At 47.5% G+C, this 14,353-nt stretch overlaps 1 protein-coding gene across 1 annotated transcript in view; it reads right to left on the reverse strand.

Moving 5' to 3' along the window:
* The window catches only part of ccdc88b (coiled-coil and HOOK domain protein 88B), a 31,748-nt gene that overhangs the window by 11,767 nt on the left and 5,628 nt on the right, over positions 1-14,353 (reverse strand). Inside the window, exons 4-18 of the mRNA XM_071927168.2 lie at positions 12,746-12,815; positions 12,480-12,538; positions 11,794-11,877; positions 10,917-11,057; positions 10,214-10,359; positions 9,746-9,827; positions 9,165-9,323; positions 7,608-7,754; positions 6,844-7,024; positions 6,470-6,585; positions 5,935-6,003; positions 3,507-4,229; positions 3,010-3,189; positions 425-765; positions 49-208 (exon numbers count right to left, since the gene is read on the reverse strand). Of these exons, the coding sequence (XP_071783269.1) occupies positions 49-208; positions 425-765; positions 3,010-3,189; positions 3,507-4,229; positions 5,935-6,003; positions 6,470-6,585; positions 6,844-7,024; positions 7,608-7,754; positions 9,165-9,323; positions 9,746-9,827; positions 10,214-10,359; positions 10,917-11,057; positions 11,794-11,877; positions 12,480-12,538; positions 12,746-12,815 (2,658 nt within the window). The remainder of the gene's footprint in view (positions 1-48; positions 209-424; positions 766-3,009; positions 3,190-3,506; positions 4,230-5,934; positions 6,004-6,469; positions 6,586-6,843; positions 7,025-7,607; positions 7,755-9,164; positions 9,324-9,745; positions 9,828-10,213; positions 10,360-10,916; positions 11,058-11,793; positions 11,878-12,479; positions 12,539-12,745; positions 12,816-14,353) is intronic.

Here is a 14,353-nt window from a genome sequence, read left to right on the forward strand (position 1 = left end):
CTTCACCCACTGACGATGACACACACACACACACACACACACTCACACCTGTGACAGTGAGCTGATCTTGGCCTGGGCGTCTGTGTATTGCTCCTTCAGCTGCCGCTTATCCTCCTCCAAACCGGCCAATCGAGTGCCGAGCTCCTTCTCCAGATCCTGCAGTCGAGTGCAGAGCTCCTGGGACTGGGACAGCTGCTGACACACACGTCTACACACACACCGAGAGCGAGACGGGTCCGACACACAGGGCGCATGAGGTTAGAGTTGGCTATACACATGAATGCACCTGCAGCCGAGTAGCTCTCTCTGAAGCCTTGTAAAGCTATCTGCCTTGGCTGGGGATGAGCTGTGGTTGTGTGTGTGTGTGTGTGTGTGTGTGTGTATGTGCGTGTGCGTGTGTGTGTGTGTGTGTGTGTGTGTGTACCTGTGCTCAGTGTCCAGAGCCCTTGATCTCTGGTTGCTGTGCTCCAGGGCGAGGGTCGTGCTCTCCACCTGCTGCCTCAGTCTGGCCGCTTCCCTCTCCCTCTGCCTCCCTTCCTTCCGTTGGCCCTCCAGCTCCGACTGACACGCCTCCTTCTCCTGCTCCAATCGCGAGGCCTCCAGCAGCGCCTGGTCCCGCCCCCGGGCCAGCGTTTCGGCCTCCAGGCCGGCCTCGCGGAGCTCCGCCTCCAGCTCCTCCTCCCGCCGACGAGAAGTGTCCAAACTCCGGCCCTGCCGTTCCAGCTCCGCCCTGAGGGTCTGGGTGGTCAGCTCCAATTGGTCGCCCTGGGAAAGGAGGCGGAGTTACATCTGCTGTGGGTGGTGGGTGACGAGTTTGAAATTAAAAGGGAAATTAGTACGATTTTTACTGCCCCATGGCACAAAATGACCATAATTAATCTGTGGGGGGTTGATAGGGTTGTTGATCAATGCCAGTAACTCAACCATTACTTGGCATTACAGTCGCTGAGATTTCTAGCTTTAAAAACTCACTTTCCAGCCTGCACTCTCTCTTGGAACAAAAACTCCCCACACACTGGAGCTTCATGACCCTGATAATCCCCCCCACCTACTCACATTTTCAATTGCTCAGCAACAGAAGATGGTGCTACAAGCAAGCAACACATTTCAGCTACAAAGCCTCTTTCTCAAGACAAAAAAAGCAAATGACAAAGCAGTGTTATTATTCCAGTGCTGTGCATGGTGATACATTACCTCTTCACTAGACACTTCTGTTGGATCTCTGCTCTAATTAGCTTACTCATTTCAAAATGTGACTTAATTGTTTTTGCCAATTACAAACCACCATAGCTCAGGGGGACAGGAGGAGAATTGACTGTGCCAGAGACTAGATTTAGTATGGGTATGTACTATATGTACTATAGTATAATTATAAGGTATATAGTTCTGTCAATATTGTTGCAATTCCTAATGGTCGCCAATAGAGGTCAATAAAGGTCATAGATTACTTAGTGCCCCTTTAACATGCAATCCCTCCAGAATTAGCATTTTTGCGATCACACTAATTCAATTCAACCAATCCAGGCAATATTGCACAAATTACCGCAATTTTTCTACATGAAATCAACCATGAAATCAGCCAAATCAACAGAGCGCTTGTCATTTTTCGGGCAGTCATCCCCATTTTTCTCTTTTGTCCAATTCTCTTTTGTCTAATAAACCCACACAACAACACATTATGTCTACCTAAGTCTTCTTCTGCTACAACTAACAAGTCCGCAGTGGAGCTCCAGAGAGGGAGGAGGACAAGGATGAAGATGAGTTGTAGTTTCATATGTGAGTTTTATTCACCCCTACAGGTCGAAGAAGAAGAGTGTACTTTGTTTTTCATTTAACCAGCACTGTTATAGTTTCCATTAATCCTGAGCCTTTGCTTTTCACACTGTGCTCACACTGTGGAAACACAGTCTAGCCCAAACATAAATGGGCATTTTTAAACAAAATTATACAGTTTTATAATCAAGAAACATATTTAAATGAATTGATTTTATTAGGTGCTTACTGCGCTGAGGCTGAGTTGAAAGTATAATTTGTGAAGACTGGAATCACAGTATTTTCCTTTGTTGTAAATTTGAGTTGGGGTTTTTTTCTAAAAAAAAAAAAAAAAAAGGTGAGCACTAGAACATTTCCAGTAGTTTCTGTGATATGCGCTATGCTTATTATCACAAGAAGGGATTATATTTGACTCTTTTTTAATGGGAGGTAGTCATAAATCTTTTTTTGATATCTCTTTAGTGCCACTTTAGTACTGTTCTTTTGCTCGCAATTTTTCCCAATTCATTTTTTTGAGAAAAGACACAAAATCAGGCAATAATTACAAACAAACTAAATTCTGGATGGACTGAAAAAGTGTGAAGGCTGGTCAATTGATGTTTTTCCTTAGCGTTGCCTGAAGAGAGATGCACTGAATACGTTGTTTTAACATGGGTGATGCCATCCACTCCACCTCTCCACCCCAACTAACCTGCTGAAGCACTAAAAACTTAACCTGTGATCTCTTCTGTGTGTCTGTGAGTGTCTTCTCAATATCTCAATATCCTGCTTCAAAATGGACTCCTTCGCTCAATACTGGGTGCATAAAAACATAGTTTTTCAATCTCAGACAGCTTGAATCATCCATTTCACTTCAGGCTGTCAAATCCACCTCCTGCCGAATAATTTCTCCAAAGTAACAATGTAATTAGGTTTCAGCTATAAATATTGGAGACGGTGAAAGGAATTCATTTGATAGGTCCGACCCCTATCCAATGATTTACCAAGTCATTATTTTAACTGATTACAGAATAATAGGATTCTGTCATCTGGGTTTATTTTACATTTCAAAAAAATTCTCCTCCCCTCCGCTTGGTCTCTAACATTTCTTTTCTCTCTCTATCTTCCCCTAAGTAAAATGACATCTCTTGTGGTCATGAAAATGTCTGGTGTTACAGCAGTCACTGGGCCGTGTCTGTGTGTGTGTGTGTGTGTGTGTGTGTGTGTGTGTGTGTGTGTGTGTGTGTCCTCTCAGACCTTGCGCTGGGCGGTGCGCAGGGCGTCCACGGTGCTGCGGAGCGTGTCCCTGTCCCTCTCCAGCGCGGCCCTGTCCCCCTCCAGGTTGGCGATGACCGCCGCCTGCATCCTCTGGAGCTCCGCCTGGCTCCGCAGGCGACACAGCTCCTCCTCCATGGCCAGGCCCTCCGACTGAAGAACCTAACGCACCCAAGGGAGAGAAAACGGTCGGCCACTTCCTTCAGCCACGCAGCTGTCCATCTATACTACACACACACACACAGGCGTCCCTATGTGAACCCATCTGTCCATTCATGGGGAAGTGAACATTCCCTTTAAAACATTTTGAATAGATGTATCCATTTATCCATCTACAGAGTATTCAGCATAATTACAGCTCATCCGTCCCTTTAACCAGCCGTCCATCATCTCCATACTTCTATTAGCACTTCATTCATCCACAGATTTAACCACTCATCTATCCCTGCATCTCCCTCCATCCCTCCCTCCATCCATACCTCTATCTGCCTGCGGGCCTCTCCCAGACTCTCGGCAGCCTTCCTCAGCCTCTGCAGCTCGGCCTCCAGCAGCACCAGCCTCTGCTCCGCCTCCCAGGCTCTTCTGCTCTGCTCTCCCAGCTTGGAGCGCAGGTCCTGGGCCGCCGCCGCCTGCCGGTCAGCCTCCACCTGCGCCTCCTGGAGCCGGCCGCTCAGAAGCTCCACCTCAGGACCGGACAGCGTACACACGTCCCGGTCTGTAGCCGTCCCCTCCGCGTCCTCCTCTCCGCCTTCCCTCTGCTTTTGGATCTCTAAGCTCGCTTCTTTTTCGGAGTCGCGTTCCGCAGCCTGTCCTTCCCTGAGCTCGCCTTCCTTCTGCTGTTTCTCTCTGTGCTTCTCTTTCTGCCCTCCTTCCGCCTCTCCCCTCTCTTTGGATTGGAGCCCCTCTTCGCTTAGTTCCCCTTTTCCTCCTCGGAGGTGGAGAACCTCCTCGCCGACTCCCGCTTCCCTCCGGGCGCCGATGATTTCCCCTCCTCTCTCCCTCTCCTCCGTCCTCCTCACCGTTCCTTCCCCCTCTCCCCTGGAGGATTCGGAGCCCTGGACGCCTCTCTCCCCCCTCCGCTCCTCTCTCTCTGGCCTCTTCCCTCCTTCCTCCCTCCTATCCTCCTCGATGTGTTGCAGTTTGGTCGTCAGTAGTTCCAGGCGTTGCTTCAAAGTGCCGTTTTCATTCTTCAAGTTTTGAAACTGGGAAAATGAGAAACGGTAGATGGAAAAGGGAGGGAATAGGTCTGATGAAACTTTAATGCTTTGAATCTCTAGTCTTTGCCCACATTTTTGCTTCTTTCTTTTTTCCTTTTCAAAATGTATTGAACCTGAATGCCCCAAAGAGATGAAGTTCTACAATGCATTATGAATGAGAAGACAGGAAGGGGAAATTAGTCTTTGTAGCAACCCAATAGAGTTTGACTTGGGCCTGAAAATTTGAGCCTAGCCTGACACAAACCCCAAGAATTACTCTCCAAATCCAAACTGTGCATTGGGGTAAAATATCTTGAGTACCCAACCTTTTATAGCTTACAGCTAATAAATTGGTAATAACAGTATTTTTAGCAATAGTTTTTAACCCGAGTCTGACCAAACTCAAGTCTGAATACTTCGATTTTGGGAGATCCAAAGTAAGAAGACTGACCTTTTAGTAATAAAATGTTATTATTAGTGGTTTTCATTATATAGCCTGTATATTCATACATTTTAAAACTGAATTTGTCATGGTCCCTGCCTGGCCCTTGTGTTTTCCTTGTGTTTCCCCTTCCTTGTGTTCCTAGTGCTCCCCTGTCGGTCTCTCTCCCTGTCCATGCTCTGTTTGTGTGTGGGCGTGGTCTCCCTTCCCTGTTCTCCTGGCTCCCAGCTCGGCTGCCTGCAATCAGCTCATCACCGGTCTGCTCGTCTGCTCACCTGCTTCTTATCATCACCACCAGTATATCTACCCCGGCTTGCCTTCCATTCGTCGCCAGATTGTTCCTCCAACTCCGTGGTAGACACACTCTCGGTCGCTCTGCATCTTCATGTCTGGACAATTCTTGTGTGCCTGGTTCTGTACGTTTGATCGTATCTCTCCTGTGTCCAGGATTTCCCTGTGAGTCTCTCCGCCTGCCCACGCCACACCTGCCAGTCTCTCAGCTTTCCTGCCTGTCCGCCTGCCCGCCACACATCTGCCCGAGCTCCAGCCAGCCTGTCCGCTCGCCTGCTAACCCGCCAGCTCATCTGCTTGTCAGTCAGCCCAGTCCGGATCATCTCCTCTACTCCGACCTGCTGCCTTCATCCCACTACACCCAATTCCAACCTCCAATAAACCTTTTTCCTTTCTCTCCTACCAATTGTCCATGTCTGCATCTGGGTCCACGTAAACAACCCCCTAACAGAATTATCATTAATTTAATATAGCTGATAATGTAGCCAGGTTTATTTTTGTTACTATTTCAGGTAAACAACCATGTATTCATCTGCTGAGCGTTGAGTTTTAGTTATACAGTCTCCCATCGCCCACCACCTTCACTTCCTATGAAAACAGGCAAAGTAGTCCCTGGTAGTTCAAACAGTATGTCATTTTTGTATCATATTTCTTAAATATTACCAATCTCCTACACACACCTGCCAGACTTCACGGCACATCATGTACGATTACTTCGCATGTCGCTTTATAGCTGCTACAAGTTCTCATTTCCTCACTTTTGAGATAATGCTGGTCGCCTACTATCACTCAACACAGTGTATGCCAAAGTGTTAGCGTGGATCACCGAAGCGAGCGATCTACCGGGGACACATGGATGATTTTGGTGTCTGTGTTCTCATCACTAACGGGCCAATTCCTCTAAGTGAGAAACTGACTCACACCTGGTTGAATTCAGGTATAATTGCCAACCTCTACTGCAGTTTCCTTTCAGCTCACCTCCCTGAGTGTGTTCTGATGCTCCGTCTCCAGGCAGGCCAGCTCATCCTTTGCATTCGGTGAGTCAGCCTGCAGAGAGAGGTGATGGACGGTTAGCCCCTCCAACTGTTGCATCCTGTTTCATTTTCATCTATCTATGAGCTCAGATAGCGAGGAGCTAGATGTCTGACTCAGTGACGCCAGGTGGACATGCGAGCTAGGCCTTGGACTCGGTCTACAGGATATTATGAGTCTTCATGGTTTACTGATGACCTCACCAAAATTCATGACTGAGGTGGTTTGTCCAGCCAAGACATGAGGATCATACACATTAGAATATACAGAAACATTTCCTAGGCTCAGAATGGCTGTCAACTCTCTTGTAATCATCCCCTCTTTGAGTTCCTTCAGTCAATGATCCCTCCAATACCATTTAATCAGTCTGCTGTTAATTCCGATGACCCCCTTTGACCTTCAACCTTCAACCTGTGCGATAAACTGTTACGGATCGGTCCTGCGAGTCATGACCTTTGACCTCTGAACCCTGCACCCTGACCTCCTGCTGGGCCTGCAGCTCCTCCAGTCGCCTCCTCAGCTCCGCGTTCTCCTGCTCCGCCCCCAGCAGCCTCAGCGTCGACGCCTCGCCGACTTCCACGCTCAGCGGCTTCAGATCTGAGCGCGAAGGAGGGAAAGAGAGGAAAGACAAAAGGGAGGAGGAGGGGGGGAGAAAGGATAGGGGAGATGAAGTGAAGAAAGGAGGGGGGGAACAGAGAAGGAAATGGAGACAGAGAGAAATGGATACATGAAGAGGTTCGCTCCATTATTGTTGATTGAGAGCCTGCGGGCCAGTATTACCTCAAACATATTTTATCTTTATCAGTTAATTAAAACCTCTTAAAGGACAAGGGGCGGACAGGCAGGTGCGCTGACCAATCGTGTCGCTCAGCTCCTCGTCGGACTCCGCTTCTGATTGGTGGAACCGGCTGTGAACCGCAGCAGCAGGAGCGGGAGCGCTGCCGCCGCTGCTGCTGCTGCTGTGCCTCAGGTCCGCCTCCAGGCTCATGTTCATTTCCAGCAGCTCGTCAACCCTCTGCCTCTCAGTGTCCCGCTCCTACACACACACACACACACACACACACACACACGCACATAAATTACAAGCAACACAGATTTCATGGCACACACACACATAAACATTCTATTTTACATGCAATGTAACTGCTATGACAAACACATACATGTGCAAACACACACACACAAACACACACACAGACACACACACACACACACAAGGCAGCAGTGCCTCAACTCCCATTTTATGAAAGGTGGGTATTTCTTACACAGCGGGCAGCGAGAATTCTTCCATACATATTCAGTGGTACGTACCTTCTCTACACACACACACTCACACACATACACACACAAACCCACACGTACTACACACACACACAACCAACAACACCCACAAACGTAGACAAACACATACGCAAACACACAAGCATACAAATAGGCTACCACACTCAAAAATATACACACAAACAAAAACACAAACATATTCAAAGACAAACACACATACACCAACACACAAGCGTACAAATACACACACACTCACAAATACACACACAAACATACACAAACACACACAAACACACAAGCATGCAAATACACACACACACACATATTCCTCCACCCACCGCTTCCAGGTCTATGATTGCCTGGCGCAGCAGAAGATTGTCCCTCTCCAGCTCCCTTAGTGAGGAGCAACGCGCCCGTGCGTCCGTCAGCTGTTGCTCCAGGAGCGCCTTGGTCTCCTGCAGCGCCGCACACAGCTGCTGCTGCTCCTGCAGGGGGCGCCGCGCGCAGAGAGGGAACATGCAATTACGGGACAGTCAAGTAATTACAAGTGCCGTCATCATGTAAATCAGTCTTTAGATGGGGGAAGTTTGATTCGGAGCTCAGCGGGGGGAACCTCCGAACCCCGCGCTCGCCGAGAAAATCACATCATTTATTTATTTGTCCATCTTCTTTCCTGTGGCCCTCGCGGCTCCTCGAGCGCTGAAATCCATATTCACCAGCAACACAAACAAATCAGTATTTCTCTGGGACTGCATTCTGGTCTATTGAGGCTACAGTTGGTGGAGAAATCCGAAACTCTGGCTCTTCTACGATGGATTTCTCCCTGTATGCTTGTTGAACGTCTCTTGGTGCAAAATGGCGGCTCTAGAAAGAAGCCCCCGCTCTTTGATTCTGAGGCACTGACACCAAAACCTGACGTTTACCGCTCATGTTTTAGAGAGCTGCTATTAAACTTCATTTTAGCTGCGCTGGAAATACATCAGCGTGACGTCATTCCGTCTACATTTGGCCAGTTATCAGGGGGAATAAAACCAAACAACACAATGGGCCCAGAAACAAGATAAGGTACATCACCAATAGCTGTTGAAGTGTGTTTTTTATCTCTGAATTTAAACATTCAGCAGTGGCTCTTTATGCTTTACGCCACGCCCTATGACAGTTCACTATGTATTTGCGAACATTCATTATTATCACTTCATAAAGCCAGATATGAGACAAGTTCATCCTGCAGCCTAAAGTGGCTTGTCACACGGACGCACAGCGAGGGGAGAATGAATCAAACAAGACGGAAAAGGTGACAGTGAGGACACTGTGAGGCATTTTACAAGGATATGGGCACATTTCCTGCCTCAGAACGGTTATACTACCACAGAATAAATCTCATTTGGGTGTAAAAGCTCCAATAACCGAAGCCATCCTCCTGCTCTTTGTCAATGGAGCAGCTCCAGGCTGTAAATCCTGATGACATCACACAATATAATCATATTCTCTGGCTTTGACTTTAGAGTCGTTTATACTCACTTTTGATTGAAACTCTCACGGCCATGTGAGTGAACATGACTTTTGAAATTAAGTGGTGCTTCTTTTTAAAAAATAATGCATATTCAATGGGATGGTTTTATGAATGGGATCATCTTGATGTGACCTTGCATGGTATCATGGTCTTTGTAAATTGAGCTTGTGTGTGTGTGTGTGTGTGTGCTTCCTTTAGGTTTGACTTTGCACTGTATAGGAGATTTCGACTATAGACTGCAGACTGCATAACTTACCGGTCTGACAAAACCATCTGAGTGCATCTGTACAGTTTTGATGTGCTACTTGTTTCGCTCTGTCATAAATAACTTATTTGTGAGTGTGTGTATGTGTGTGCGGTTGTGTGTGTTTGTATTCTGTACCTTGAGCTGCGTGCGTGTCAGCTCCAGGCTGCGCAATCTGTGTTTACAGCTCTGAAGCTCGGTCTGGAGCTGCTCGGCCCGACCCGCTCGCTCGCGGGCACAGTCCAGCTCGTCCCGCAGCGCGCGCATGCCCCGCACCTCGCCCTGCAGAGAGCGGTTCTGGAGACGCGCACACACACACACACACACACACACACACACACACACAGACAGCCACATACACCAGTGGGGATGGGGTCAGAAAAGGCTAAGAACAAGTCTGGGTTGTGAAATAGAGCAAATGTTGACATGGTCTGATTCAGAAAAAGATGTGCGTGTGTGTGCGTGTGTGCGTGTGTGTGCATGTTCTTGTATTTCTGTACATATGAAGACCAAATGTCCTCACAAGGACAGAAAGACGATGAAAATCATCCAAAGTGAGGACATTCTGCCGGACCTCACTTCTACAAGGAGCTAGTTAAGGGTTAGGGCTTAGTTTTAGGGTTAAGGGTAAGGGTTAAGGTTAGGGGTTATGGCATGAATGTAATCAATGAAGGTCCTCACAAGTATACAAAGATGTGTGTGTCTGTATGTGCATGAACCTCTTTCTGAAGCTTCTTGAGCCGTTCCTCCATGGTTTGAATTTCCTGCTTGTAATCCAGAAGCTGATCACCTTTATCTTCCCTAGAAAAACAAGACGCAGACACACAACCATCAACCAGACAGCTTGAGCATGAGGAAAACTGTGAATAGCAACACGTTTTACTCTCTGAACATCACCTTATTGTCACATTTTCAACACAGTATGTTGCTCAAGCCGGATCATTTGACTCACAACCAACACACTCTTCATAAAAATCCACCACAACTAATCATATTGCATATCTGTAATATGATTAGCCGGTAGCCGATGTTGTAAACAATATTATTGGCCAACAATTGCCTTTACCATATTTATTAAAATCGATGGTGTAAATTGGAATAAGTGAGCATTGCACATATTTTCTAAGGGTCCTCTTGAATTGTCCCCTCTCACAGTCACTCTCACACACACACACACACACACTCACAGTTGTTGTTTGAGGCGCCGTAGCTTGGCCCTGCTGTCTGCCAGCTGGAGTGCCAGGCCTTGAGGTGGCTCCTCGCTGTGAGCACCCAGGGGCGCCGTGGCTGAGTCAGACTGGGCCTCCCGCTCCCTGCACAGCTCTGCTATCCTCTGGGGGGGAGAGAGAGGGAGAGAGAGAGAGAGGGAGAGAGAGGGGACAGGATGATAGACAGACGGACGGACAAAGATGAGAGAGAAAAAGAGAGAACGATTTGGGAAAGAAGGAGCGAGGGAGAGAAAGAGAGAGAGACAGAGAGAGAAAGGGTTGCACGAGGCAGAGCGTGAGAGAGAGAGGGAGGGAAGAGTTCAAAGAAAATCATGGGAATCAAGGAGGACATGAGATTAGAAGCAGAAAGTCGAAGGGGACACTCAGAAACCTAAACCCTGCGAACGCTATAGAACTGCGGGTACGGGCAGTGACTAATAATGACTCCTCTTCATTTTGCATTGACTGCAAGCCACTGCAGCTCTGTGCGGTCTGCCTTAGCCTCACTAAAATGTATATGTGTGTGCGTTACTTGGCATGCCTGTATGCAATTTCCAGCCGGGCGCATTATGTAACAGCCGGGTCTTTTAGAACGTCTGATTACATGTTTACAGTCTGCGATCCTGTACTTCTCCCATTAGTGTGCCACACTGTCACGTGGCTGAAATGTGTGTGTGGCCACCTCCAGGTGTGTGTCCCTCTGTGCCAGCAGGCCTTGGATCTGCTTGGCCATGGAACCGAACACCAGCTGCAGCTCGGCCCCTTCCACCTCCACCAGCTCCTCCCACTGAAGCGGCAGCACCATCCGCGGATCCTGAGTCACCTGGAGGCAAGCACAGTTTCCTCAGGACTCTACACTAAGATCCACGTGTCTGAGAAACCTGACGCAAAATGGCAGATCTGGGGACAAATGATTCAGTAACCTTCGGCGGCGGGGAAGGCAGCGTGAATACCAAGTGGGCGTGCATCTGCGTACGCAGTTACTCACATTTCTATGGGAATGTTGATATCCGCCGGGGAAGTGTGCCCCAAAATGCCTGATATGCAAAACTAATAATCATGCAGACAGGTTTGAAATGTCCTCGAGTGGAGGGTGTATGAACAGCGAGCGGGGGGGGGGGGGTGCACCTCTCACCTCTGTGATTCATGAGGCTGAGAAAATTGGCACAAAATGGCTGGTAGGCAGTGTGCTGTTACTGAAATTCAGACCTGTTCTCGCTATAATTTAGACATGCTGCTACTGTAATTTAGACATGCTGGTATGCAACATGCTGTCATTGTAATGCAAGCAATTATTCATGGGGGGGGGGGGGGGTTAAGATTACATTTTGGCTTTTATGCTTCATTTGAGACTGCAGTGGAGAGTGACAGAAGAGTGTCTATCACAGGTTTCGCTCTCCAAACCGCCAGTGCAGAGTGAAGTGATTCTGTACTAAATGATATTTCAAAACAGATGTGGGTCCCTCTGACTATATCTTCTCCAGCTGGGGGGTCAGTGGGTGAACACCTATCATATCTGGGGGGTTCCTTGACTCGATTATGCCCGGACTAGAACGTACCTCCTGAATACAGCTGGCAATGGACGCCTGGGTCTCAATGTCCAGAGACTGGATCTGTTGAATGAACGTCTCCTTTTTCTCACACTGCAAACACAGAGCAATGGAATGGAGTCAGTAGTGTGTGTGTGTGTGTGTGTGTGTGTGTGTGCACGTATGTTAGGATTACACACATGTATCCATTTGCCAATATATCGCCCCAATATTGTCTTTCTATTAAATATCAGCCGGTCAACCATGATTGAGGTTTCTCCCTGACCGCAGCTCCATAGAAATTCACTTATTATGTTACAGTTCATTTAATTGCTCAATAATGATTTTGTAAATCAATTCTCCATTTTAAAGCAGTAATGTATCCCAGAGTTTCTCCTACCATTGAATAGGTGGGATGAGTCAGCCTGCCTTAAAGAGCTGCTAACCCTAAAATATTTTTATTAGTATTGCTTTCAATGGAGAGTTTTAGTGTCCCATGATGATCTAAATACTGTTTCAGAGGCTTTTCCATCCTGAGGGGGGAAACACCTAAAACTAGTTATTGTTTGGTATGAAAATGGAAAAATTTAAAGATATTAAATATCGGCACAAAATATTGGTTATCCGCAGCTTCAGTACAAAAACACCGGTATCAGTATCGACCTACAAAGAGCCATTTCAGTATTGTGTGTGTGTGTGTGTGTGTGTGAGATCACCTGCACAGCACACCCTAGTAACAGCAGCAGCAGCCTCCTGAGCTCCTCCACAGCTGCCTCTGAGGACACAGGAATACCTGTCATCATCATCATTATCATCATCACCCCCCCTCCCCCCCCCACCCCCACCCCCCCACATCACCCTCACTATCATTATCACCTTAATGTGTTTCGCAGACAGCAGAGATATTGACTCATATAAAGTGTAATTGCTCTCGTGCTGCCGAGAGGCGCGGCGCTGATACGATCGCTGCGTTATCTCGTACCTGTTAGGGGGTCCTGCCCCAGAATGGCAATATTGGGGAGCGGCATCAGTATCAGCTGCTGCAGGTCTTCCTGGAGAAAGGGAAGAAAGGGAATGAATGTGAAGGGTTAAGAGGAAAAAGAAATTTGTCAAGTGACGGTGCTCGCCCCGTCCTGTCCGCCTGCCCACAGAAAGCCCACGCTAGACTAAAATGGCAAAAGTTTCCACCAGCCTCCTGCGGTTTGTAGTGCAAACAAAGAGCAGATATCAGAGAGGAGCAGAGAGTGTGTGTGTGTGTGTTCGTACTTCGAGGTCAGGCAGGCTTTCACAGGTTATGTTCAGTTTAGTATATTTTAGTTTCGCTTATTCTGACTCAGTTTTCTTTAGAACTTATAACAATAACACAGGAGCACATGGATGGATAGGGATGCCACAACAAAATAGCTGATTTATTTCCATTGTTCCCCTTGTGATTAAACGCTCTAGGTTGTGTGGGCAGTCAGAGGTGACAATTACATTACATCACTCCACATTAACAATGTACAGAATCACAAAAGATCACAATTGACATCAAAACTCAAAACACCCAAAATGCAGTAGCAAGTACCGAAAGATTATCACTATATTATTATTGTAGAAGCTATTTCCTCACTTTTATTTAACTGCTTAATTTGAACCAGTTTCAGTTAAGTCCCCTAAAGATCTAAAAGAGCATCCAGCAAGCATTCTTCTGAACCTAGCCAGGCTTAGACTAGCTTTGCTGGATCTGGTGTTGAATTGAACTAATCTGTGAACCGTAATCAGCTATTTGAGCAGGAGGAGCTCTTGGATCTGGTTGTTTCTTGTATGAGTCCTGTACTAGAAGACCTCCGTAAAGCGACAACAAGAGAGCGGGATGAATCAGATCTAGCAGAAGGCCCACCAACACTCTGGCCAGCTTGTTCAAGCGATTTGTAGTTTCTTCTTCCATATCTTGGACAAATCTCCTGGCGGAGTCTAAATGACGCTGAATCAAGCTGGATAGCAGGCGCCTCAGACAGTCCCGGTCCAGAAACCTGGCTTTTCTGGCGAGGAGCCGCATCGATTGTCATCAGGACCCTCCTACATTGTACCGCCCAAGTAGCAGACGGGCGACTTTATGCTGAAACAGTTTCATCTAACTGCTATGAACTTTAATTCTCCTGCTTGATGTAACCTTGGTCTTTCACTGCGAAAAGAGCGGAGCCATTTCCCCCCTTAATGAAGAGATTTTTTTTGAGTTTTTTTTGTCAAAGAGCCATACACCGACTTTGGCTAGCTCCTCTCCCAACTGCTCTCCAAGCCTGCTCATGTCCTCATCTGATCCGTCAATGCCAAAATCGCCAGAATACAGAAGTGAGTCACAATTACAACTCTCTCTCTCTCTCTCTCGCTTTTCATTTATATACAGTGAAGAAAGCAACGGGGCGAGCGCGCTCCCCCTCAGCAGCAGTGTACGGGTCTGGCATCAGAAGCATGCGCAGCCAGCCTGAAGTTTCTGGTTCCTCGGGGCATATAGGATGTGAAGCACCGCAGCGCCGCGTTGGTCATCAACTTCTGAACGAGATTAACCTAGTCTGACAATCACAGAGGAGCTTCCTGCTGTTGTTGG

This window comes from Centroberyx gerrardi, chromosome 16 (genome assembly GCF_048128805.1).
Source record: "Centroberyx gerrardi isolate f3 chromosome 16, fCenGer3.hap1.cur.20231027, whole genome shotgun sequence".
NCBI lineage: Eukaryota > Metazoa > Chordata > Actinopteri > Beryciformes > Berycidae > Centroberyx > Centroberyx gerrardi.